Source organism: Panthera leo, chromosome A3 (assembly GCF_018350215.1).
Source record: "Panthera leo isolate Ple1 chromosome A3, P.leo_Ple1_pat1.1, whole genome shotgun sequence".
In the NCBI taxonomy this organism is placed as follows: domain Eukaryota; kingdom Metazoa; phylum Chordata; class Mammalia; order Carnivora; family Felidae; genus Panthera; species Panthera leo.
In genome coordinates this window covers 58,660,103-58,682,062 of record NC_056681.1, presented here as the reverse complement: position 1 = coordinate 58,682,062, position 21,960 = coordinate 58,660,103, and the positions used below count along the sequence as shown (strand labels likewise).

The 21,960-nt window shown below is 40.3% G+C and overlaps 2 protein-coding genes and 1 non-coding gene across 8 annotated transcripts in view; 1 reads left to right on the top strand and 2 right to left on the bottom strand.

The window, feature by feature from the left end:
- The first annotated feature begins 710 nt into the window (after positions 1-710).
- On the top strand, positions 711-18,854 carry CNOT11 (CCR4-NOT transcription complex subunit 11). 2 transcript variants are annotated; one of them, XM_042931965.1, is made up of 7 exons: positions 715-1,393; positions 4,255-4,419; positions 12,689-12,841; positions 14,503-14,705; positions 15,955-16,157; positions 17,546-17,642; positions 17,723-18,854. In XM_042931965.1, exons 1-7 carry the CDS (start codon positions 871-873, stop codon positions 17,918-17,920), a joined length of 1,542 nt encoding a protein of 513 aa, XP_042787899.1. In that variant the 5' UTR covers positions 715-870; the 3' UTR covers positions 17,921-18,854. The 2 variants fall into 2 exon arrangements, with proteins under 2 accessions (XP_042787900.1, XP_042787899.1); XM_042931966.1 differs by lacking the exon at positions 12,689-12,841 and having other exon boundaries at positions 711-1,393.
- Positions 18,855-20,224: 1,370 nt separating this feature from the next.
- RNF149 (ring finger protein 149) overlaps positions 20,225-21,960 on the bottom strand; it is a 32,681-nt gene continuing 30,945 nt past the window's right edge. For 4 of the 5 annotated variants that reach the window (XR_006200622.1, XR_006200619.1, XR_006200618.1 and 1 more), the window contains 2 exons: positions 21,714-21,858; positions 20,225-20,251 (listed from right to left, as the gene is read on the bottom strand). The gene's annotated coding sequence lies outside the window, so the exon portion shown is untranslated. Of the gene's footprint in view, positions 20,252-20,395; positions 20,546-21,713; positions 21,859-21,960 lie in introns of all 5 variants that reach the window. The other variant, XR_006200621.1, reaches the window with a different exon arrangement.
- LOC122216761 lies at positions 21,522-21,636 on the bottom strand. The gene has a single exon (XR_006201103.1). It is a non-coding gene; the product is annotated as a small nucleolar RNA SNORD89 (small nucleolar RNA).

Genomic DNA, 21,960 nt, shown 5'->3' with positions numbered 1-21,960 from the left:
GAGCTGTCACTGCAGAGCCCTGGGCAGAGGAGGGGGTGGGGAGACTGGTGGCTCCAACTCACAAACTGCCAAATCATGATCAGAGTTGAAGTTGGATGCTTAACGGACTGAGCCACTCAGGGGCCCCTGGAGCTACTATTCCTAAAGTTTCCCCAGCGCCTTACAACGCACACTCAAGGCCAGAATCAGAGCCTTAGGGCAGAGAAAGCAAAAAGTCGCATAACAATTTTGTAAATGAGTATTAACTGGAAAAATTTTCTCAATATCCTGTTAAAATAACCATGTACAAAAACTCAAGTGCAGTAAGATTCCATTTATGCAAAAAAAATGTGAGACGAAATTAACTTTGGTTATGAGAAATGTCCTTGTTCAGTTACTTGCACTTAAACAGTTTAAAATCATGAACAATCACGTATGTTATATTAAGAAAACCATTTTGAATCTAAGACGCATTTTTCCACACGATAACGTGGCCCACGGTCGTCGGAACCGTTGGCTGCTACGCACCGCCCCGGGAGCTCCTAGGAGGTCCGCTTGGGATCGCGGAAGTGCAGATCTCGCCCCTAGCGCCGGGTGGTCCCACAGCCGCTAGAGGCCAGAACCCCGCTGGCCCGCCCCTCCCGCAGGCCCCGCCCCCGCTTCCGGCCTCTTCACCCTTCCCACCCAGCGTCTCCGGATCCTCTCCCTGGCCTCGCTCCAGCCGGCCTTGCTTTCGCTCGGCGCTGCCCCACCGCTCTGCCGCTGTCTGGCTTCTCCGACGTGTTTTGTTTGCGACGCTGTCGTGTAACAGCGCGCTTTACGGCCGTGGGGACGGGGCGAGCCGGCGCCAGGGCCGCTCCGGCCGGGAAGCAGGGCAGGCGGTCGAGGTTGATGCCCGGCGGCGGGGTGAGCGCGGCGTCTGGCCGACTTCTCACTGCCGCGGAGCAGAGGGGTGCCCGGGAAGCGGCGGGGTCGGCGTCCAGGAGCGGCCCGGGAGGCTCCGGCGGCGGCGGCGGCGGCAGAGGCGGAGCAGGCGGCCCCGGGCCGGGCAGTGGAGGCCCGGGGGGGCCCGCGGGCAGGATGAGCCTGACCCCGAAGGAGCTCTCGAGCCTGCTGAGTATCATCTCGGAGGAGGCGGGAGGCGGCAGCACCTTCGAGGGCCTGTCCACTGCCTTCCACCACTACTTCAGCAAGGCCGACCACTTCCGCTTGGGCTCGGTGCTGGTCATGCTGCTACAGCAGCCGGACCTACTGCCCAGCGCGGCACAACGCCTCACCGCGCTCTACCTGCTCTGGGAGATGTATCGCACCGAGCCTCTCGCCGCCAACCCTTTCGCCGCCAGCTTCGCCCACCTGCTCAACCCCGCGCCGCCCGCTCGCGGCGGCCAGGAGCCCGATAGGCCGCCCCTCTCAGGTACGCCGGGGCAGCCCGTCCCTTCCGAAGCCAGATGTGCGCTGTGGTTAGATTGGGAACTTTCCACCTATCCTTGTGCGAGTTCATCCGCAAGTGACATTGTCTCCTTTTGAAATTGTCTATCCCCCCCCCCCCCCCCCAAATATGGAGAATCGATAGCTTAATTACAGATTCAGGGCACCGCAGATTATTCCTCTCAACTGTACAGGCCATGAAACCATGCAGCTGAGTGGGGCTTGAGAGTTTTAGCAACTCAGTCGCGCTTCATTCTTGTTAAGCCCGTTTGAGATGTGTGACGTTGTAACTAATGACAGCCCGCTCCTGGTTTAAGTCTCAGTCAAGTAAATAGAATTCGTTCAGAACTCGAAGTTGTTGGGCGGAAATAGACATTAAACGGCGTTTAAGGACTTTGCGCCACCTTCGTTGGTTTGTTGCGTGTCCTAGGATAATGTGATGGGAGCAGAAGATAAAAGGTAGTCTCAAATTTACGGCCTAAGTTAGGAAACGCCTGACTACTGGACGTTACGTAAAATGTATATTGGTGCAGCATTGGTGAGATCAGATCTGTGGGTTACATTCAAGGCTGCCTTTTCTTTTTAACTCAAAGAGATACCTTTTGAGACGTGACTTTGGGAGAAGACTCGGCCAGGAAAGCAGAAGGGCACAGAGGGGATGGTGATTAGTGATAAGGGTACTCGGAAGACTAAGACAGAGACCAGTGTACTGGGGGAAGCAGGTAATTAGAGGTGGGAAACAGTTTGATCTTAAAGTACTCAACCTGTGAGAAAATGAGCAAAACACGGTGTGGGTAGAGGCCACTATACAGGGAGTTAAAAGTGAAGGCAGTGGATTTTGAAGTAATACCATGAAGTTTTTCATGGCACAGGAGGGTTTCTACGTTGCAGGCCACTTGGTGTTCATGTGTGGCACCCCCTTTGGATCTAAAACATCCTCTAGTTGGTTTCCTGCGGTGCTCTTATGTAAGAGGGACAAACTTTGTGTTGGATAAGATGCCCTTTTAAGGGTACTAGTTCTGAACTAGGCTTTCAGGGAGTTCCAGAATGCCCAGAAAGCAATGGAACATATTATGGGTTGTCAAAACCTACCATCCTAAGAGTCCCTTAGCAGAGAATGGGGACATTGTGGGATTTATTCAGAGAGCCCTTTGAATTCTGAAGGCCAGGTTAGGCATAGGAAGGATCACTTACGTCATTCTCAGATGTAGTGAGTGTAAACCTAGATGTAGACCATAGACTGCATTACTTTCATTAAAGCAGGGATGGTGCTTAAATGGACAATGGAAGCTATATCAACACCAAGACTTATATTGTATGTCTAGGGTGAACGTCTAATAGATATATTTTTGTAAAGTTTTTCAGATGATTCAGATTCAGAGCTAGGTAAGTAAGATGACTTCTCTTCACTCAAGCTTGCAGTCTGGTTGGGGAGACATAAATGGAGTCATAACCAGTGTAGTAAGAGTTGTATTAGATGTCACATATAAAATGCTTGGTAGCAGAGAGGAACAACTACCTGTGTGGCTGGAGACGTCCTCAGAGGGAGTGATGTTTTTGCTGGATGGTGATTAGAGGTGGAGTAAGGGGTGTGTGTGGGGGTGGGGTGTGAGGGAAGGGTGTGGCCCTGTCAGGTACTCTTAAAGAGCTGGATATATTGGATGTTTTGAAATCAGAACTCCTAAAACCTGGAAGATTTTGTGCAACTGGAATGTAGGATATGTGGGTTGGAGGGGAGAGATGATATTTGGCAAGTGGGTCAGGATTAGATTATGAAGGGACTTAAAATGGTGCAGAAGTTTGGGTTTAATCCTGTGTAAACAGGTTAAGTATTGTGAGCATATGTGTACATAAAAATATGACTAGGTGGTAAGTGGGAGTGTGAACTGGGTGATGGGTGGGCAGGAGTCAAAACTGGGAGCTGGGGAAATTAGGAAGGCTGACCTGTAGTTCAGGCAGGAGAGGAGAGGAGGGGTCAGAGAGGAGGGAGCAGAGTCTGGGGACAGTGCCCCTGGGGAATGGATGAGGCTTGGTGAACCACTGGATATGGAACAAAAGGGGACAGCATTTGGCACGGTGGGAATTTTGTAGCTTCACTGTTTTTCGAAGCAGGTGTGAGAAGTGTATTTGCCCTAGTGATGTTTCCTTGTCTCTTCAACCTGTACAGTTGCAGCAGCAGAAGAGAAAACTTTTTTTTTTAACCTTATTTATTTTGAGGGGCACCTGGGTGGCTCATTTGGTTGTGTCTAACTTTGACTCAGGTCATGAGCTCACGGTTCGTTAGTTTGAGCCCTGAGTTGGGCTCTGTGCTGACAGCTGGGCACCTAGAGCCTGCTTGGGATTCTGTGTCTTCCTCGCTCTCTGTGTGTCCTTTCCCTGCTCACGTTCTGTCTCTCTCTCAAAAAATAAATAAATGTTAAAAACTTATTAGAGCACAAGCAGGGGACAGGCAGAGGGAGAGAGAGGATCCCAAGAGGGTTCTGCGCTGGGGCTCTATCCCACAAACCATGAGATCAAAACCTGACTGAGCCACCCAGGCGCTCCAAGAAGAGCATTTCTGAGCACTGTAGCTTTTTTGTTTTTGCTTGCACGGGTAAGCTTTAGCCTTTGCATGTTGGAAATACAGGTAAAAAAACCTTAAGTTTCATTGATATTGCCACAAATAGAATTTCAAATGACATATTTAATTACATTTTCATAAATGTATATATTTGGTTCACTGAAACTTAATTTTGTTTTTAAAAATAAGTGAATGGAAATGGCAAGTAGCAAATGCTAATTTTACCAGAGTCAAGTTAATTTTAAAAAATAACCATTGGAGAAATTGTTATACATTTCTGTTTACAGGATTTTTACCTCCTATAACTCCACCAGAAAAGTTTTTTCTTTCCCAGCTGATGCTGGCACCCCCAAGGGAACTCTTCAAAAAAACACCTCGACAGATCGCATTGATGGATGTTGGAAATATGGGCCAGTCTGTGGACATTAGTGGGCTTCAGTTAGCCTTGGCTGGTAAGGAGGAATCAGTGGTTTGGGTATTCTTGTGTGGTAGCACTAGGCCGCCTTTTTTTTTTTTTTTATGAGCTTCTCCACTTAAAATGAAGGTCTTTGTAACTGTGCTAAAAGCTTAATAACTTCTGTGAAAAACAGCTTCAGTACTGGATCCTTGTTAACATGGCACAGAAGTTCACTCTGAGTTTTCACCTGAATTGATTGTGTTTCCAATTTAAGAAGAATGCTGGATAAAATTTAGTCTGTTTAAAAATTTTTTCTTGATGTCAAAATGATCTACAGATTCAGTGCAATTTCTCTTAAAATCCCAACAATGTGTTTTGCAGATAGAGAAAAACCCACCATAAAATTCATATGAAATCCCATGGGACCCTGAATAGTCAAAACAATTTGTCTTGGCACCCTTGTTGAGAATCATTTGACGATATATGGAAGGGTTTATTTCTGGGCTCTCTATTCTATAATAATTGCTTTGCCTGTCTGGATTCTACTATACTTCTGATTACAGTAGCTTTGTAGGAAGTTTTGAAATCAGGACATATGAAACCTCTGCTGTGTCCTTCCTTCTGTTTCAAGATTGTTTTGGCACCTTCTGTGTTACATGTGTAAACGAATGAATGGATTCTCTTGAGGCAAAACCATGTTGTAATAGAAAATAGGGGGACTTTCTTGATCTGGATGGTCAGAGCATCTCTGAGTAGGGAAGGTAAGAAGAGGCGCCTTTTGTTTAACTGCTCTCAGCAAAAATATGGACGAATGGGTCTTAACCACTTGAGAGTGTGAGAGTGATTCATTAGGGAAATTCTAATATATAGGCAAATTTTTGAACCCTTGATCTTGTGATTGAGCTGCAGTATTAATTAATTTTGACAGTTTCCCATCCTTCTTAGATTTAATGCATCTGTGACATTGTTCAATAAACTCCTTTTTCCTTGGAGTATTCTGAACCTCTGAACCTCACTTTTTAACTCCTGGGTATCAACAATATAACAGTGGTTATTTTCTGAAACCAAGAGAAATCTTTTTAAGGCTTTTAAGATTGAACGTACACAGAAATACCTATTGGTCACTAGTGCTGGATACAATCTATTCACAGAAATAAAATACAGTTTTGAAAAGATAATATGAAAGCTGGGTACAGAGGTGATAGGCAATTTCAGTCACCTTACCTTCAGAAGGGATAGATATTCTGAGGGTTCTAGTTTTGTATTTAATAGAGTGAGAATCTGATTTCCCTTGCAACTTAGGATGACTTGAGTTAGTTTGTGAGAAAGTTTTAAAGTATATCAAGCCCAGAAAAGAACACGTTAGTCTTGAGAAAATTGGGCACAGTGGCTAAGCTTGCTGCTTGCTGTCCCCTACCCAGATTGAAGATATCCTAATCCATTCATTTTTACAAGTACCAAAAAACAAAAACAAAGTGATGCACCTGTCTTCTCTGGAGCTGACTACACACAGATGGTCTTTGCAGAGACCCTCAATTCATAGGTCTTGTGGTAGGGTTCATGGACCAGAGGTGTGTTTATGGAGGATGCCTTTGCATTTTTTTTTAAACTTTAAATAAACAAGCAGACAAGTTAAACAGAAGTAACTATAAGGTAAAAGTAACACTTTTACCCTGTTAACAATGTCAGTATTCATTTTAGAGGTTTTATTAAAAATTCCTGACAACTTGCACTTACTAGTTTACCACACAATGTGCCAGTTTAAACATTTTCCTTGCATTTTGGTCAAGAGTATGTTAATTTTTTGTGCTTTAGTAATCTGAGATGAGAAAATGGCATCTCAGGATAATTTTAATTAGCATTTTCCTTGAATGAGTTGAACATGTGGTTACAGATCTAAGGCATCTTTCATGTCTGGCCATTTTTCCATTGGATCGATGGTCTTTTATTAACACTGGTAGCTCTTTAAGGAATTAGGAATTTAGCTCTGTGTTTTCAAAATTACAAAATCTGAAATACATAATTTCATAAAACCAGCAGGTACATTTTAAGGAATTATAAAGTGACCTTGGAGCAACCATTATCTAAGTTCAGAAATGGAATCGTTTCAGGATCTTGTGGCTCCCTATGTGTTTCTCCTACTCGCTGCTCCCTTTCTTCCCCATCACTAACCTGACTTTTGGGATAATCATTCATGATTTACTTTATAGCCCTCCAAACTGTGCATGCCTATAGTTTAACTTTGGATGTTCTTAAACTTGATGTGCATGTGGAATCATACAGTGTTCTTTTGGGTGTGGGTTGTAAGATGAATCCATGTTGATGACATAATGGTAGTGGTTTCTTTATCCATTTTACTATTGATGGGCGTAATGTTGCCATGAACATTCTGGTACATTCTCCTAGTGTACATATGAAAGTGTTTCTTCTAGCAGGAAAGATAAGCACATGTAAAACTTTACTAGCTAATGGCAGATTATTTTCCAGATTTTGCTGTGCCATGTTTCATTCCCATTACCAGTGTGCAAGTTACGTGACATTGTCTACATCTGATAATTTCAGATGTTAATTTTTGCTAATCTGGAGGGGATCTTGTGTTTTGACTGATTTCCCCACCCCCTGTCCCCAATGGAATTGAACATATTTTCAGATGTTTATTGACCATCCAAGCCTTTTGAAATAAAATGCTTGTTGAAGTCAGCCCATTATTTCTTTTTTAAAACACTGATTTGACTTTTTTTTTAAGACATTAAAGTATAGTTGACCTACAATATTACATTAGTTTCAGGTGTACAACATGGCGATTTAACAGTTCTGCACATTTATTCAGTGCTCATCATGTTAGGGGTAGTTACCATCTGTTACCATACAAAGTTATTGCATTATTGACAGTATAACCTACGCTGTACTTTTCATTCCATGATTTATTTAAAACTGGAAGTTAGTACCTCTTTATCCCCTTCACCTATTTTGCCCATCCTCCTCCTTCCCTCCCCTCTGGCAACCACCAGTTTTCTGTCTTTAGGAGTCTGTTTCTGTTTTTTTTTTTTAATTTGTTTCATATTTTTAGATTACACACAGAAGCAAAATCATATGGTATTTGTCTTTGTGTGTCTGACTTATTTCATTTAGCATAATAACTTCTAGGTCCATCCATGTCACAAATGGCAGGATTTCATTCTTTTTTAATATTCCTTTTCACAATTCTCCATTGTGTATATATATATACCACATCTTTATCCATTCATCTTTTGATGGACACTTAAGTTGCTTCCATATCCTGCTATCATAAACAATGCTGCAATAAACATAAGCGTGCCTATGTGTTTTTGAAATAGTGTTTCTGTTTTCTCTGGGTAAATATCCAGAAGTGGAATTACTGAGTCCTATGGTACTTCTGTTTTTAGTTTGTGAGGAACCTCCATACTGTATTCCAGACATGCTGCACCAGTTTACATTCTCACAGTGCACAAGGGTTTCCTTTTCTCCACATCCTCACCAACATTTGCTATTTGTCTTTTTGATACTAGCTATTCTGACTGGTGTGAGGTCATACTGTGGTTTTGATTTGCATTTCTCTGATGATCAGTGATGTTGAACATCTTTTCATGTGTTTGTTGGTCACCTGTGTATCTTCTTTGGAAAAATGTTCTGGTACTCTGCCCATTTTAAAGTCTGATTATCTGGGTTTTTTTTTTTTCCCTTGGTGTTGTAGTACTTTATTTATTTTGGATATCAACCCTTTATCAGATACATCATTTGCAGATAGCTTCTCCCATTTATTAGGTTGCTTTTTTATTTATGGTTTCCTTTGCTGTATAAAAGCTCTTATTTTGATGTAGCCTCAGTTTGTTTTGTTTTGTTTTGTTTTTTTCCCCTTGCCTGGAGAGACGTATCTATAAATAAGTTGCTAAGGCCAATGTCCAAGAGTTTATTGCCTATATTTTATTTTAGAAGTTTTATGGTTTCAAGTTTTATATTTAGGTCTCTTATCCATTTTGAGTTTATTTTTGTGTATGGTGTAAGAAAGTGGTCTAGTTTCGTTCTTTGCATGTAGCTGTCCAGTTTTCTCAGCACTATTTATTGAAGAAACTGTCTTTTACCCCAGTCATATATTCTTGCCTCCTTTCTTGTAGATTAATTGGCCATATAAGCATGGGCTTATTTCTGGGCATTCTATTCTGTTCATTGATCTGTGTGTCTGTTTTTGTCCCAGTACTATACTATTTTGATTACTGTAGCTTTGCAGGTAGTTTGAAATCCAAGAGCATGATACTTCCAGCCTTGTTCTTCTTTCAAAAGATTGCGTTGGCTATTTGGGGGTCTTTTGTAGTTCCATACAAATTTTAGGATTATTTGTTCTAGTTCTGTGAAAAATGCTATTGGCATTTTAATAGGGATTGCATTGAATCTGTAGATTGGGTAGTATGGACGTTTTAATAATACTTGTTCTTCACAGCCATGAGCCTGGCATGTCTTTCCATTTCTTTGTGTCATCTTCACTTTCTTTCGTTAGTGCTTTATAGTTTTCAGAGTGCAGGTCTTTACCTCTTTGGTTAGATTTATTCCTAGTTATCTTACTGTTTTTGGTGCAGTTGTAAATGGGATCATTTTCTTGATTTCTCTTTCTACTACTTTGTTACTAATGTATAGAAATGAAGGGGCACCTGAGTGCCTCGGTTGGGCGTCCGACTTCGGCTCAGGTCATGATCTTGCGGTGCGTGAGTTTGACATCTGCGTCGGGCTCTGTGCTGACAGCTTGGAGCCTGGCGCCTGCTTCGGATTCTGTGTCTCCTTCTCTCTCTGCTCCTCCCCACCTTGTGCTCTGTCTCTCAGAAATGAATAAATGTTAAAAAAAAAAAAATTAGAATGCAACAGATTTTCTGCACGTTGATTTTGTATCCTGTGATTTTAGTGAGTTTATCAGTTGCAGCAGTTTTTTGGTGGGTCTTTTCAGTTTTTCTATAGGTTAGTATCATGTTGTCTGCAAATAGTGAAAGTTTTACTTCTTTCTTACCAGACTATTTTTTTGTCTGACTGCTGTGGATAGGACTTCCAGTCTTGTGTTGAATAAAAGTGGTGAGAGTGGAAATGCCTGTCTTGTTCCTGACCTTATGGGGAAGCTTTCATCTTTTCACCAGTGAGTGTGGTGTTAGCTGTGGGTTTGTCATATATGGCCTTTATTATGCTGAGATTTGTTCCCTGTATACCCATTTTAGTAAGAGTTTTTAATCATGAATGGATGTTGAATATTGTCAAATGTTTTTTCTGCGTCTATTGAGATAACCATATCAGTTTTATCCTTCATTTTGTTAATGTGTATCACACTGGTTGATTTGTGAATATTCAACCGTCCTTGCAACCCAGGAATAAATTCCACTTGATCATTTATTTTTGTTGTAATCTTTATTATTTCCTTCCTTCTGCTTTTAGGTTTTGCTCGTCTTTTTCTGGCTCCTAAAGGTGTAAAGTTCGGTTGTTTGAGATTTTTCTTGAGGTGGACCTGTACTACTATAAACTTCCCTTTTGGAGCTGCTTTTGCTACATCCCAAAAGTTTTGAACTTGTGTTTTCATTTTCATTTTTTCCACGTGCTTCTTTATTTCCTGGTTGGCCCATTCATTGTTTAATAGCATGTTATTTAACCTCTATGTATTTGTTGTCTTTCCAGTTTTTTTCGTGTGGTTGATTTCTAGCTTTGTAGCATTGTGTTCAGAAAAGATGCATGGTATGACTTGATCCTTCTGAATCTGTTGAGACTTGTTTTATGGGCTAATAAATGATCTGTTCTGGAGAACGTTCCATGTGCACTTGAATGTGTATTCTGCTCTTTTAGGATGGAATGTTCCAGATATATCCATTAAATCCCTCTGTTCCAGTGTGTCATTCAAAGCCACTATTTCCTTATTGATTTTTTGTTTAGAGGATCTGTCCACTGATGTGAGTAGGGTGTTAAAGTTCCCTACTATTATGTATTACTGTCAATTTCTTCCTTTATGTTTGTTAGTATTTGCTTTATATATTTGGGTGCTCCTATGTTGGGTGCATAAATATGCACAATTGTTGTATCTTCTTGTTGGGTTGTCCCTTTTATGATTATATAATGCCCTTCTCTGTCTCTTGGTACAGTCTTTGTTTTAGTCTAGTTTGTCCTGGGGCACCACGGTGGCTTAGTCAGTTAAGCCTCCGACTTCACAGTCTCATGGTCCTTGAGTTTGAGCCCAAGCCCTGCGATGGGCTCTGTGCTTGACAGCTCAGGGCCTTGGAGCCTGCTTCAGATTTTGTGTCTCCCTCTCTCTTTGCCCCCCACCACATTTGTGCTCTGTCTCTCAAAAATAAACAAACATTAAAAAAAATTTGTGAAAGTCTACTTCGTCCTGTATAAGTATTCCTCCCTGCCCCCCCCTCCCCCCCATCCATTTGCATGGAATATTTTTTTTTCTATACCTTCACTTTCAGTCTGTGTCTTTGGATCTGATGTGTGACATCGGACATGTCTCTTGTAGGAAGTATATAAATGGGTCTTGTTTTTTAATCCATTCAGTCACTGTCTTTTGACTTAAAAGTAAATGTGCATTTAGTTCACTTAAAGTAAGTATTCATTGATATGTATGTTTTGCCATTTTGTTAGTTTTCTGGTTGTTTTTATAGTTCTCTGTTCTTCTCTTGCTCTCTTCCCTTGTGATTTGATCCCTTTGTTTAGTGTTATGTTTGGATTCCTGTTTGTTATGTATATGTTACAGGTTTTTGGTTGGTGGTTACTATGAGTTTTATATATAATGTTCTTTGTATATACCAGTCTAAAGTAAATTGATGGTTGGTTAAGTTTGAACATTCTGAAGGGCACTATATTTTTACTCTCCCACCTCACCCCTGGCTCTGTATTTTACGGATGTATTGTATGTATATGTATGTATACATACATGTATATATTGTCATATTTTACATCTTTTTATTTTGTGCCCCTTATCTAATTATTATAGATATAATTGATTTACTACTTCTGTCTTTTAACCTTCATACTAGCTTTATAAGTGATCTACTACCTTTAGTATGCATTTGCTTTTAACAGTGCATTTTTTTTTCTTTTCATAATTTTATTCTAATTATGGCTTTTTCTGTTTCACTTATGAAGTCCCTTTAACAGTTGTTGTAAGGCTAGTTTAGTGGTGATGAACTTTAACTTTTGTCTGTCTGGGAAACTATCTGTCGTTCAATTTTGAGTTCTAGCATTGCTGGGGTTAAGTACTCTTGATTGTAGGGTTTTTCCCAGCACTTTGAATATCATGCCACTCCCTTCTGGCCTGCAGTTCCTGCTGAAAGAACATCTGATAGCCTTTTGAGGTTTTCCTTGTAACTATGTGCTTTTCTCTTGCTGCTTTTAATATTCTTTTTTATCTTTTAATTTTTGACATTTTAATTATGTGTCTTGATATGCACCTTCTTGGGCTTATCTTGTGTAGGGTTCTCCGAGCATCTTAGACTTGGCTGGCTCTTTCCTTCCCCACGTTAGGGAGGTTTTCAACAATGATTTCTTCAAATAAGTTTTCTGCCCCTTTTTCTCTTCTTCTGGGACCCATTATAATACCTGATGTTGTCATAGAAATCCTTTAACCTATCCTTTTTTTTTTCTTTTTGCTGTTGTGCTTGGTGTGTTCCATTACCCTGTCTTGCAGATCGCTGATCCTTTCTTTTGCATCTGCTATTTATTCTCTAGTTTTCATTTCAGTTATTGTATTCTTCAGCTCAGTTCTGAGCTTATTCACTTTTCTCTCCGGTCCAGTGTGAGCATCTCTATGACCATTACCTGAACTCTTCATCAGGTGGATTGCTTATGTTTCCTTTAGTTCTTTTCTGAGGTTCAGAACATATTCTTCTGTCTCATTTTGTCTGACTCTGTGTTTCTATATATTAGGTGTGTCACTTACATCTCTTGGACTTGAAAGTAGTGGCCTTATATAGAAAATGTCCTGTGGAGCCCACTAGTTTAATACCCCCTGATCACCAGTCCGGCGCTATGGATATCCCTTGTATGGGCTGTATGTACCCTTCTGTTGTGACTGGTCTGCAGCAGATGGGGATGCTCTGGCGGGTGTGGCTGCCCCCCAGCACAACTGGCTGAGAGTGTGGTTGCAGCTGCTGCTGGCTTATTGGTGGGTTTTGTAGCTCCTGGCTGATTTGTATTGGTGGGGGAGGGGGGGATGTATCTATATTCTGAATCTAGCCCTTTGTTCATATGTTGCAGACAGCTTTTCCCAGTTAGTTTTTTCACTTTCCTTGTGTTGCCCTCAATTTAAAAATGTCTCTTATTTTACCCTTTTTCAGAACGCCAGTCTGAATTGCCAACCCAAAGTAAGGCTAGCTTCCCTAGTATTCTCAGTGACCCAGACCCAGATTCTTCTAATTCTGGATTTGACAGCTCAGTTGCCTCTCAAATCACAGAAGCTTTAGTCAGTGGACCAAAGCCACCTATTGAAAGTAGGTATATTACTTTTTTGTACTTGGTTTTATTTTACCAGCATCCTGAGACTTTTGGTTTTCTAAAACATGGTGTTACTTTTGTTGCTACTTAAACTTGAATTCAGTGAGACACTTCCCAGTTATAGTGTCTTGTAGAACATAGTAGTGATGGTCTGTGTTCTTTAATAAAATTACATGCCAAGTTTTTTTTTTATCAGCATTCCTGAAGATACAACTTCTGATTTTACTGAAACGAGTCTTCTGTAATTTATTAACTTTTGTATTCAGGCTTCTATGTGGTTTTAGTGATGAAGGCATGCTTTATCCTTAGGGATAAGAAAATGTTCTCCAAATTATAGTGTCACCATGAGTTTAAAACTTACATGACTTTAATGCCATTATTAGATCTTTGACATAAATGGGTTTAATATTTGAAGTCTAAGCAGAGCACAAGTGTGCCTGACAGCCCCATGGCACATACTGGTTTTCATTTAATATTTGCTTACTGTGTGTTGCGTAAGCCATCAGAAAAGTATGTGAAAAGCAAATCAGATACAGAGTCTGGCTAAACGTACGTACTTCATGGGAATGTTTTCATTATCATATAAGTAGTGCTTCTTCTGAGGTGTTAAAAGTTTTTTCTTTTTATAAGTGGTCTGAAAAGAGATTGAGATGCCAGTCCTACTAGATGTAAAATGCTGGATGTGAGTGGAGAGAGAGTAGAAGATAAACTGGTGATTCTTAGCCAGAAAACCTTTTCAACAAACCATTCTCAAATTTGGCAGGGGCTAGGACCCATGGTCAGAATAAGCCATCTGAGGCCCTGTGTGGAAACCAGAGTGAGTTATGAAATTTGTTCAGCAAAAATCCCAGCCAGCATTTATTTTCTTGGGCTTATAACTTAGGGTTCAGTCTTATTTCATACAACAATTGAGGTAGAGTCACTGCATTTTCCTATTGTTGTTTTACTGTTCTATGAAAATGAATATGGGATTTGTGAATTCATGGGTTTATGAAAGTCTCTGGATTCATTTGGGAATGTCAAGCCAACTGTACTTTTTTGTTCCCTGCCATTTTATCCACACATAATTTGCCACCTCAACATTAGAAGATGCAAAGAAAAAAACCACAAATAGTGCTGAATAAAATAATAGTAATTATTCACTACTACTGAATAAAATAGTAGTAATTAATGGGACACCTGGGTGGCTCAGTCAGTTAAGTGTCTGACTGTTGATCTCAGCTCAGGACTCGATCTCAGGGTTGTGAGTTCAAGCCCCACGATGGGCTCTGCACTGGGTGTGAAGCCTACTTAAAAAAAAAAATACCGGTCACTAAGAATAGGAAGAGTGAGATCAAGTAGCATTTCATTTTTCCCATCAGAACTCTCACCAGTATGTGAAGTTGTATCCTTTTGCTTCTCAGTGGTGATCATGCTTGAATTAAAAATCATCAGATCATGGTAATGCCTTCATCTCTCCTGAAAAGTAGATTTGGGCTCTGGAATAATAATGTTATATCAGTGTTTCATTTTTATGGCATCCTGAATAAAACCCTGACTTTCTATATCATCTCTGCTTTGGATTTTGAAGTCTGCAAGTTTTATCATGTTATCTTTATACAGATGTGCATAGATGGTAGCTTACTGATCGAAGCAAACATTTCCACTCTCGTTACAGGCCATTTCCGGCCAGAGTTTATTCGTCCACCACCTCCACTCCACATTTGTGAGGATGAGCTGGCTTGGCTGAATCCAACAGAGCCTGACCATGCGATTCAATGGGACAAATCAATGTGTGTCAAGAATAGCACTGGTGTGGAGATCAAGCGAATAATGGCCAAAGCCTTCAAAAGCCCCTTATCTTCTCCTCAACAAACACAGGTATGTATTTATTTGTAGGTGTTTTATTTTAATCCTTCACATGATAAATGACCAATAAAATGATCCTGCCGATAGGAGCCAGCAATAATAATGTTTTGGATCCAAGAAGTCTTGGATCTCTGGAGCTTTGTTCTGCCCCTCCCACTCTGGTCATTTTACTCTGGAAAAAGACTGATGACTCAACACGTATCAACACTTATTTGGGGCCATTTTGACTATGGGAGAGGAGGGGTAGGATGGATCTCACATTTTTGGCATTTTGCAGATGTTGTTACATTTGCTGGACAGTAACTACTGAGGGTAAGTGAGATTAACATCTTATGGAGGAAGAAAATGAGACCTAGGGAAGGTAAGCTAGCCACTGTCACACAGCTGGTTAGTGGTGGATTTGAGATTTAGAATAGCCCCTGCTGTTCTTTGTGTAAGACTCCCCTGGGCTGGGAAAGGCAAGGATACCTGGTGGGTGGTTTCTGTTTGGTGAATTTTACCCAGCTTTGCAAACTTAAACAGTGGAACTCATGAGGACATACTGACACTTCCAATCCAGTTTACCACTGAAAATGTTACTTTCAGAGTCAAATAACAGCTGTTCGTAGTTCACTTTGTTTGCTAGGCCATCCTAAAACACAGTCCACTGTGGTATATGCAGGCAGGTAGGGGAGTGAACATAGAGAATTTGTAAGAAAAACCACTTATTTGGCAGAACTACTTTTGAAGGTATTTATTTAGATTGCGTCACGTGAGTAGGGCCTGAACTGTACGGTCTTGCCGTGAGGCACCACGACAGGGCAGCGATCTCCTCCCGTCATGCTTCTCTCCTTGAGTGTCTGTTCTCTGCCTGGGCTGCACTCTTTCCCCTGTTCTCAGTTCTTTGTGGCCTGTGCTTTTCTGGAGAACTGGTTGGCAACTAAGATAATTTTTGGTTATAACAGAGGATAGGAAAAGCCTACAAAGCTGTTAAGGAGGATGCTGTTACAGTCCACACAGCATTCTATCCAAACAGACCATACTGAGGCTGGTTTAATGCCCTGGAAAGGGATCACTAGCATTTTTAGTCTTGAAGTTGTCTGCATTTTAATATCTTCACAGCTTAAATGTAAATTTAAAAATACAAGATTATGATGGGTTTGAGGGAAGAAATTTACCAAGTGGGTTCAATGTAGATAATTTTATAGTTTGGTTTTGTAGGCAGGAAAGAGAATATTTGACTCAAGAACCTCTCTCTTTTTAAAAATTTGGTTGTATTTAGCTCCTGGGTGAATTGGAAAAAGACCCCAAACTCGTTTATCATATTGGCCTCACTCCAGCCAAACTTCCAGACTTAGTGGAAAACAACCCTCTAGTTGCTATAGAAATGCTGCTGAAGTTAATGCAGTCAAGCCAGATCACGGAGTATTTTTCGGTTCTGGTCAACATGGACATGTCTTTGCATTCAATGGAAGTTGTAAATCGGTAAGTTTTTATACTTGATCGGGTGTGGGTGGGGGCAGTGTGAATCTAGATCCTGATTAAATGGCCAGAAGGCAAAAACTAGCAACAAATTTTTAGTTTTTTGGTTTTTTTTTTAACCTTCTTGAAATTGTACTGAAGGCTGCTCTTTTAAGCTTATCAGCCAGTAAGAACTAAGTAATCACAAGTATGTGTACAGGAGTGTTCTTTCTGGGGTGGGAGAGAGAGGAGGCAGGCATGAGGCTTTCAACTTTATTTTCTGTCATTGGCAAAACTGGTCAGCTGTTTGTTGAAAACACACTACTGTGTGTCTGCATTATCCTGTTCAGGCTTTTCCCTCCAGTGCAGACTCCCTTCCTTCTGGGGCTGCTTCTGCTCCCTTCCTTGGACCGGCTGCCCTCTCAGTGCCAGCTTTTTCCCCTTCACTATGTTCTTGTAGCACTGTTTTCACCAGCTATTTGGTATTTAGTCCAAGAATAACCACATCTTTTTATCAGTAGTATTCTTTCTAGAGAATAATTTCAAGGATGAGGTCTGTTCCTTGTGCCCCCCCCCCCCCCCGCCCTCCCCCTCTCCCCCCCAATCTCAAGTGACCACAGCACTTTTCTCAGAGCACTGGTTCCTTGGTGCTTTATGGGGAAAGGTTCTGTAGTCAAAGAAGTTTAGAATTCCTTTTGGAAATTCATACTGTATAGTTAGCATAGCATACCTTTATTTGAACATGGAATTCCCATCTTTTTGTTTTCCTTAAAATATTTCACAGAATCTTTCAGAAAATACCAGCTTTCCTCTTGGAGACACTAATGTGCCACCAATGCCTTCTGTCACATTCCATCCGGATCTCTATCACCATGTTCCTGAATGTGCCACACTAATCCCAGATCCCAGCTTTTTCTCACATCACTTGCTAGGTTATAAGAAATACTTCAAGGTTTCAGTTTTAGGCCACTTGACCTTTTAAGGGTTTTCCTGTTTTTTCATTTACACTGCTTTTTGCAAACCCCTCATTTTAGCCCTTAATTATACTTATTAAAAATTATACCTTCTTGGACCTACCACCTTGCATAGCGCTTACATGTAATTGGGGTTTAGTTAACATTACTTACTAGAGCTTGAAGACCATTAACTACAAATTAGGATTCAACCAAGATCACAGAAATGTGGTGTTCAAAATTATGAGTAATTTTCATGTGTAATGTAATGCTAAGTATAGACTTAAAAAATGAAGTGCCATTGACTAACAAAGTGGGTGACTCAGGCTTATTTGCATAAGTATGTTTAAAAGTAGGTAACTGATCATCTATCAGAAATTTTGACTAAATGACCAAAGAGGAATTTTATGGGTAACAGTGTTTTTTTAACAGCCCTAACTTTTTAACTTTCTGAAACAGACTCACTACAGCTGTTGATCTACCTCCTGAATTTATTCACCTTTACATATCAAATTGCATCTCTACTTGTGAACAAATTAAGGATAAATATATGCAGGTAAGTAGCAGAGATTTCTGTAAATTTTATAAATACCTGCCAAGAAAACGGGTACACTAAATTTGCTTTCTCTTTTTCAGAATCGTTTGGTGCGTCTTGTGTGTGTCTTTCTTCAGTCCTTGATCCGTAACAAAATAATTAATGTGCAGGACTTGTTTATAGAAGTGCAGGCATTCTGTATTGAATTCAGCAGGATACGAGAAGCTGCTGGCCTTTTCCGATTGTTGAAGACCTTGGACACTGGAGAAACACCTTCCGAGACCAAAATGTCAAAATAATACCTCATCAGAACCACCACATTCATTATTCAGCTGTATTGTGACTTAATTTTTAAACTGTTAGAACCCTGAGTGGATTGCTTGGCCTAATGCATATAAACACTACTTTATCTACTTAAAGCAAAATTTTCCCTTCCTGGATGACTTTTTCCTTGAAATGGATTTTTGGTAAGAACTTAGAAAAATGTGTCTATTTTGGTGTCTTTGCTGATTAGGATTAGCAGTTATCCAAAAAAAGTTCCTGCAAAAAAGTAGATGCGGTCTTTAGCACTGTAGAACCAAGGTGCCTGTTTTTGTTTAAAACACAACTTACAGGCTACTGATAAATCAAGAATCCCAGTTTTCTTAAGGTTCTAATATTTTAGTATTTAATGAGAGTAAATGAAGACATTCTTAAGAATTTGTCATACTGCCCTTGAGGTGAAATCAGTTAAGTGTTTTCAAATCAAGTGGCAAACAGAAGTTTGGTCCTTGAACCCATTTATGCGTATAGCCCTTACCGCCTCCTGAAGCACAGTTTGAACCAAGGAAATGCTTCTAACTTTATCCTTTCTTGTCATGGGGACTTAATAGACAACAGAATACATGCATTCCTTGGACCTCTTAGAAACATGGAAACTCTTAGAAACCTTTTTTGAGACTATAATAGCTGGTGTAGTGTTCTGTTTTTTTCCTCTCGAGCTGTTCATTAGTTCTTCAGTTCTTAGTCTAAGATAGTTATTTTCTTGTTTAAAGGAAAAATATTAGTCCATGTTTTGGGAGATAACATCACCACTGAGGAACTGTCATGTACAGTCTGTACCCTGCTGCCTGTGCTAGGGCAGATGACCTGTTTGAGACGTAGGAGGACAAGGTGGCTGGCGTCATGTGGGCTGTTATCCCTCATTTAACTTTGGACAACAGTGCCTTACATTAAAGTTTTTTATGAACTGTATTATGTGTTTTTTTTTACTTGAAGAAAGCATGAAAAATTCCTCATTTACTGAGGTACTTCCAAAGCCTGCTCTTTATAGGGAAATAATCTATTCAACAGGAATTCACCTTCCAATTTAACCCTCAGCAAAAGTTAAAGGAAACCGAGCCTACTGGTTTAAAGAGGAGTTTCAACCTTATCATACCGGCAAAAAAACAGTACTCCTAGATTTATAAGAAATTTTATGTCTCATGTAATCTTATGAAAGTAAGGTATTTATAAATGTATTTGCTTAAAGGAATTAAGAACCCAAGCCAGTGTACTAGAGGAATGCCTTTAAGACATCCAAAATGATAGTAACAGCCTTGATTTCCATACCTATAAGTGGGCGTCACTGTTTTACGTTATTAGGTTTGGGAATTACTTCCAAAAGTACTTCCAAATACTTCCAAAAGTATTATTGAGATACTTCTGGGAATGGCAAAGTTTGGACGACTGTTGGAAGGGCTCCAGGACCTACTGATTCTCTGATAACGTTGAACGGCACTGGCCAACAGCACTATTAACTCATGCCTGAACAAAGCTTACCTAACATGTACTTTCTCTATAAGGCACATCAGCCTTCATGTGCTGAGAACAGGAGACAACACTATGCTTGGGGGCCATTTTAAACTGTAAAATCACCAAGGTACAAAATTTTGGAAAAGACGCTAAATACATAGTGGAGAAGGATACACTATTGACACTTTGAGAGCTGAAACAAGAAGGCAGAGTGTCCTCTTACTAAACCTCAATTGGAAAAAGTGTGTCACATGCCTCAAAATTTCACTGCACTGTACGTGTCCACAAAGGACTTGCAAAAAGCACTGCCCATCCTGATGTGAGGGTTACAGATAAATTCAGTTGGTGAATTTACAAGTTCTGGACTCTGCAAATAGACTATTGCTAAAAATTCCAGGATCACACTATTGGTGTTTACTTGAAAGAGGAAAGATTTCCAAATCTAAATAGTTAACAAAAAACAGTAGTTATATTTAGGGAACATTTTACCCCCCCCCCCCCCCCCCCCCCCAAAAGTGAGTCAGGTTTACATTTAACACCAGCCGGGCTCTGTGCTGACAGCTCAGAGCCTGGAGCCTGCTTCCGACTCTCCCTCTCTCTCTGCTTCTCCCCTGTTCTCTCTCTCTCTCTCTCTCAAAAATGAATAAATATTAAAAAAATTTAAACACCAGCAAGAGGTTCTTCATTAAACATGTTTAAAAGTAGAAGAAAGGTTACCTGAAATCAACTATAGTCCTGGGATTCAGTAACTGTAATCAACTTTTAAGTGTAGTTCAATTGACTGCCATGTTAACAATGTATCTTGAATTCTCTGGGTTTTCTAGTTCCGGTTTCTAGTTGTAGTATCTTCAAATCACCTGTAAAAAGACAGCACTAAGTTACACCATAGGGTAGAAAGAAAAAATGCTTCAAAATTAATCAGATCCCAAGATACAACTACTTTAATTCTTTTAGCAGTGTTTATACATTTAAACAACTTCAAAGAAACAGTTATCACTCACCTTTCTTACAGAGTACACACTTTCCCACAATTTTAAGTGGTGTGTACCACTACTTAATGTATCTTGTAATGATTCTCATGGAAAGCGATGGCTCACGTGCTTATTTTAAATAATATTTTGAAGGGCAGCACTTTAGCATTTTAAGGGTATCTGGAAAAGTAACGCATATTTTTACGTACTCTAAAATTCTTGCACACTCTACCTAGGTACTAAGACATTTTGTTGGTTTCACTTTATATCTGGTCTGTTGTTTTTATGCAATCACTACTGTTCTGATCAGGAAATCCATCCCTAAAATGCTTCCAAAAACACAGTCCTGGGATCCAATACCTATGCAGCCAAGCCCCACGAAAGTGCTGGTGTTCTCAGGTTTCTCATTAGCCCATAATATACAAGCTTACACCTCTTCAAAAAAATGGATTGAATTAATGTGATCCATATACCTTTTTCAATTTACAACTTCTATTTTGCTGTTAGAATAAAGGCAAATCTAGCTAAATGGCTGATTACACTGTAGAAATTTTACTTTTATAAGAATTACGTTAGTACCTTTTAAAATGAAATGGTTTTAAAACTTCAAAAGCGAAATTAACTGGGAAAGGCGTAGGTGGCTTTTCTAATTGGTTGTTGCATCACAGAAGCACAGCGTATGTTATATATAAGACTCACTTTGGTTCAGGCCAGCATCCTGTGCTTTGTAAATCACAAATTGGGTTACACTGAGCTCAAAGAGACTGCTTTTGACCAAACATGTAATTACCTCAGGTTCTCGTTAATAACATACACATACTGATTTAAGCTCAGCCTTCACTGAGCAAATAAACTTTAATGTGCTCAAAAGAAGAAACTTGCCAATTAAGCTATCCTCTTGGGGAATTTAGTTACACTGGGTATTTCATCCCAGTGGGAACACACCTGTTCTTGAAGGCCTATTTCTGTTTCTGATTCTAGCAGTCCCTGATGCAGCAAGTAGACTGAAAAGTATGTAGACAGGTATTTACTACTCAATTTAAGATCCAATGCCTTCAATTCACTGATTTTTCCTTCTAAAAATATCAGCTCTCTTTGGGAAGAGCAGACCCCTCTGAGAAAGCCTGCCCAAGTGCAAAGCTTCAATCCTGAGGTTACTGAGGTCAGACCAGTGATTCGCTTCTGGAGATTTTGTCATCGTGTGCCCCACAGAGAGCAAACTGCTGATGGGCACACTGCAATTCGGCCTTTTATTGTCATCACTCCTCAGTGACTGCAGGAGACAAGCTCTCAGGAGAGGCTTTTTATATTCAAGATCCCCCAGACTTCAGCATGTGAGGAAGTTTACCTGTCCAAGGTGCCCTGTTTTTGCACATCTCCTCCTGCCCTTTGTGGTGTTCTAGCGGGAAACCCAGAGGTAGCACCTGGGCAGGCGGCTGACAACAGTGCTTCAAGTTCATGGTCAAACTGCTTCTTTCACATGCTGCCTGGGACTTTCAAAGTTAAAAAAAAAAAAACAAAAAACTGTTTCTACAGTATTTGTGAACAAATGGCTTTTATGACAATTGTTAGAGGGAACATGATTACTGCCATAA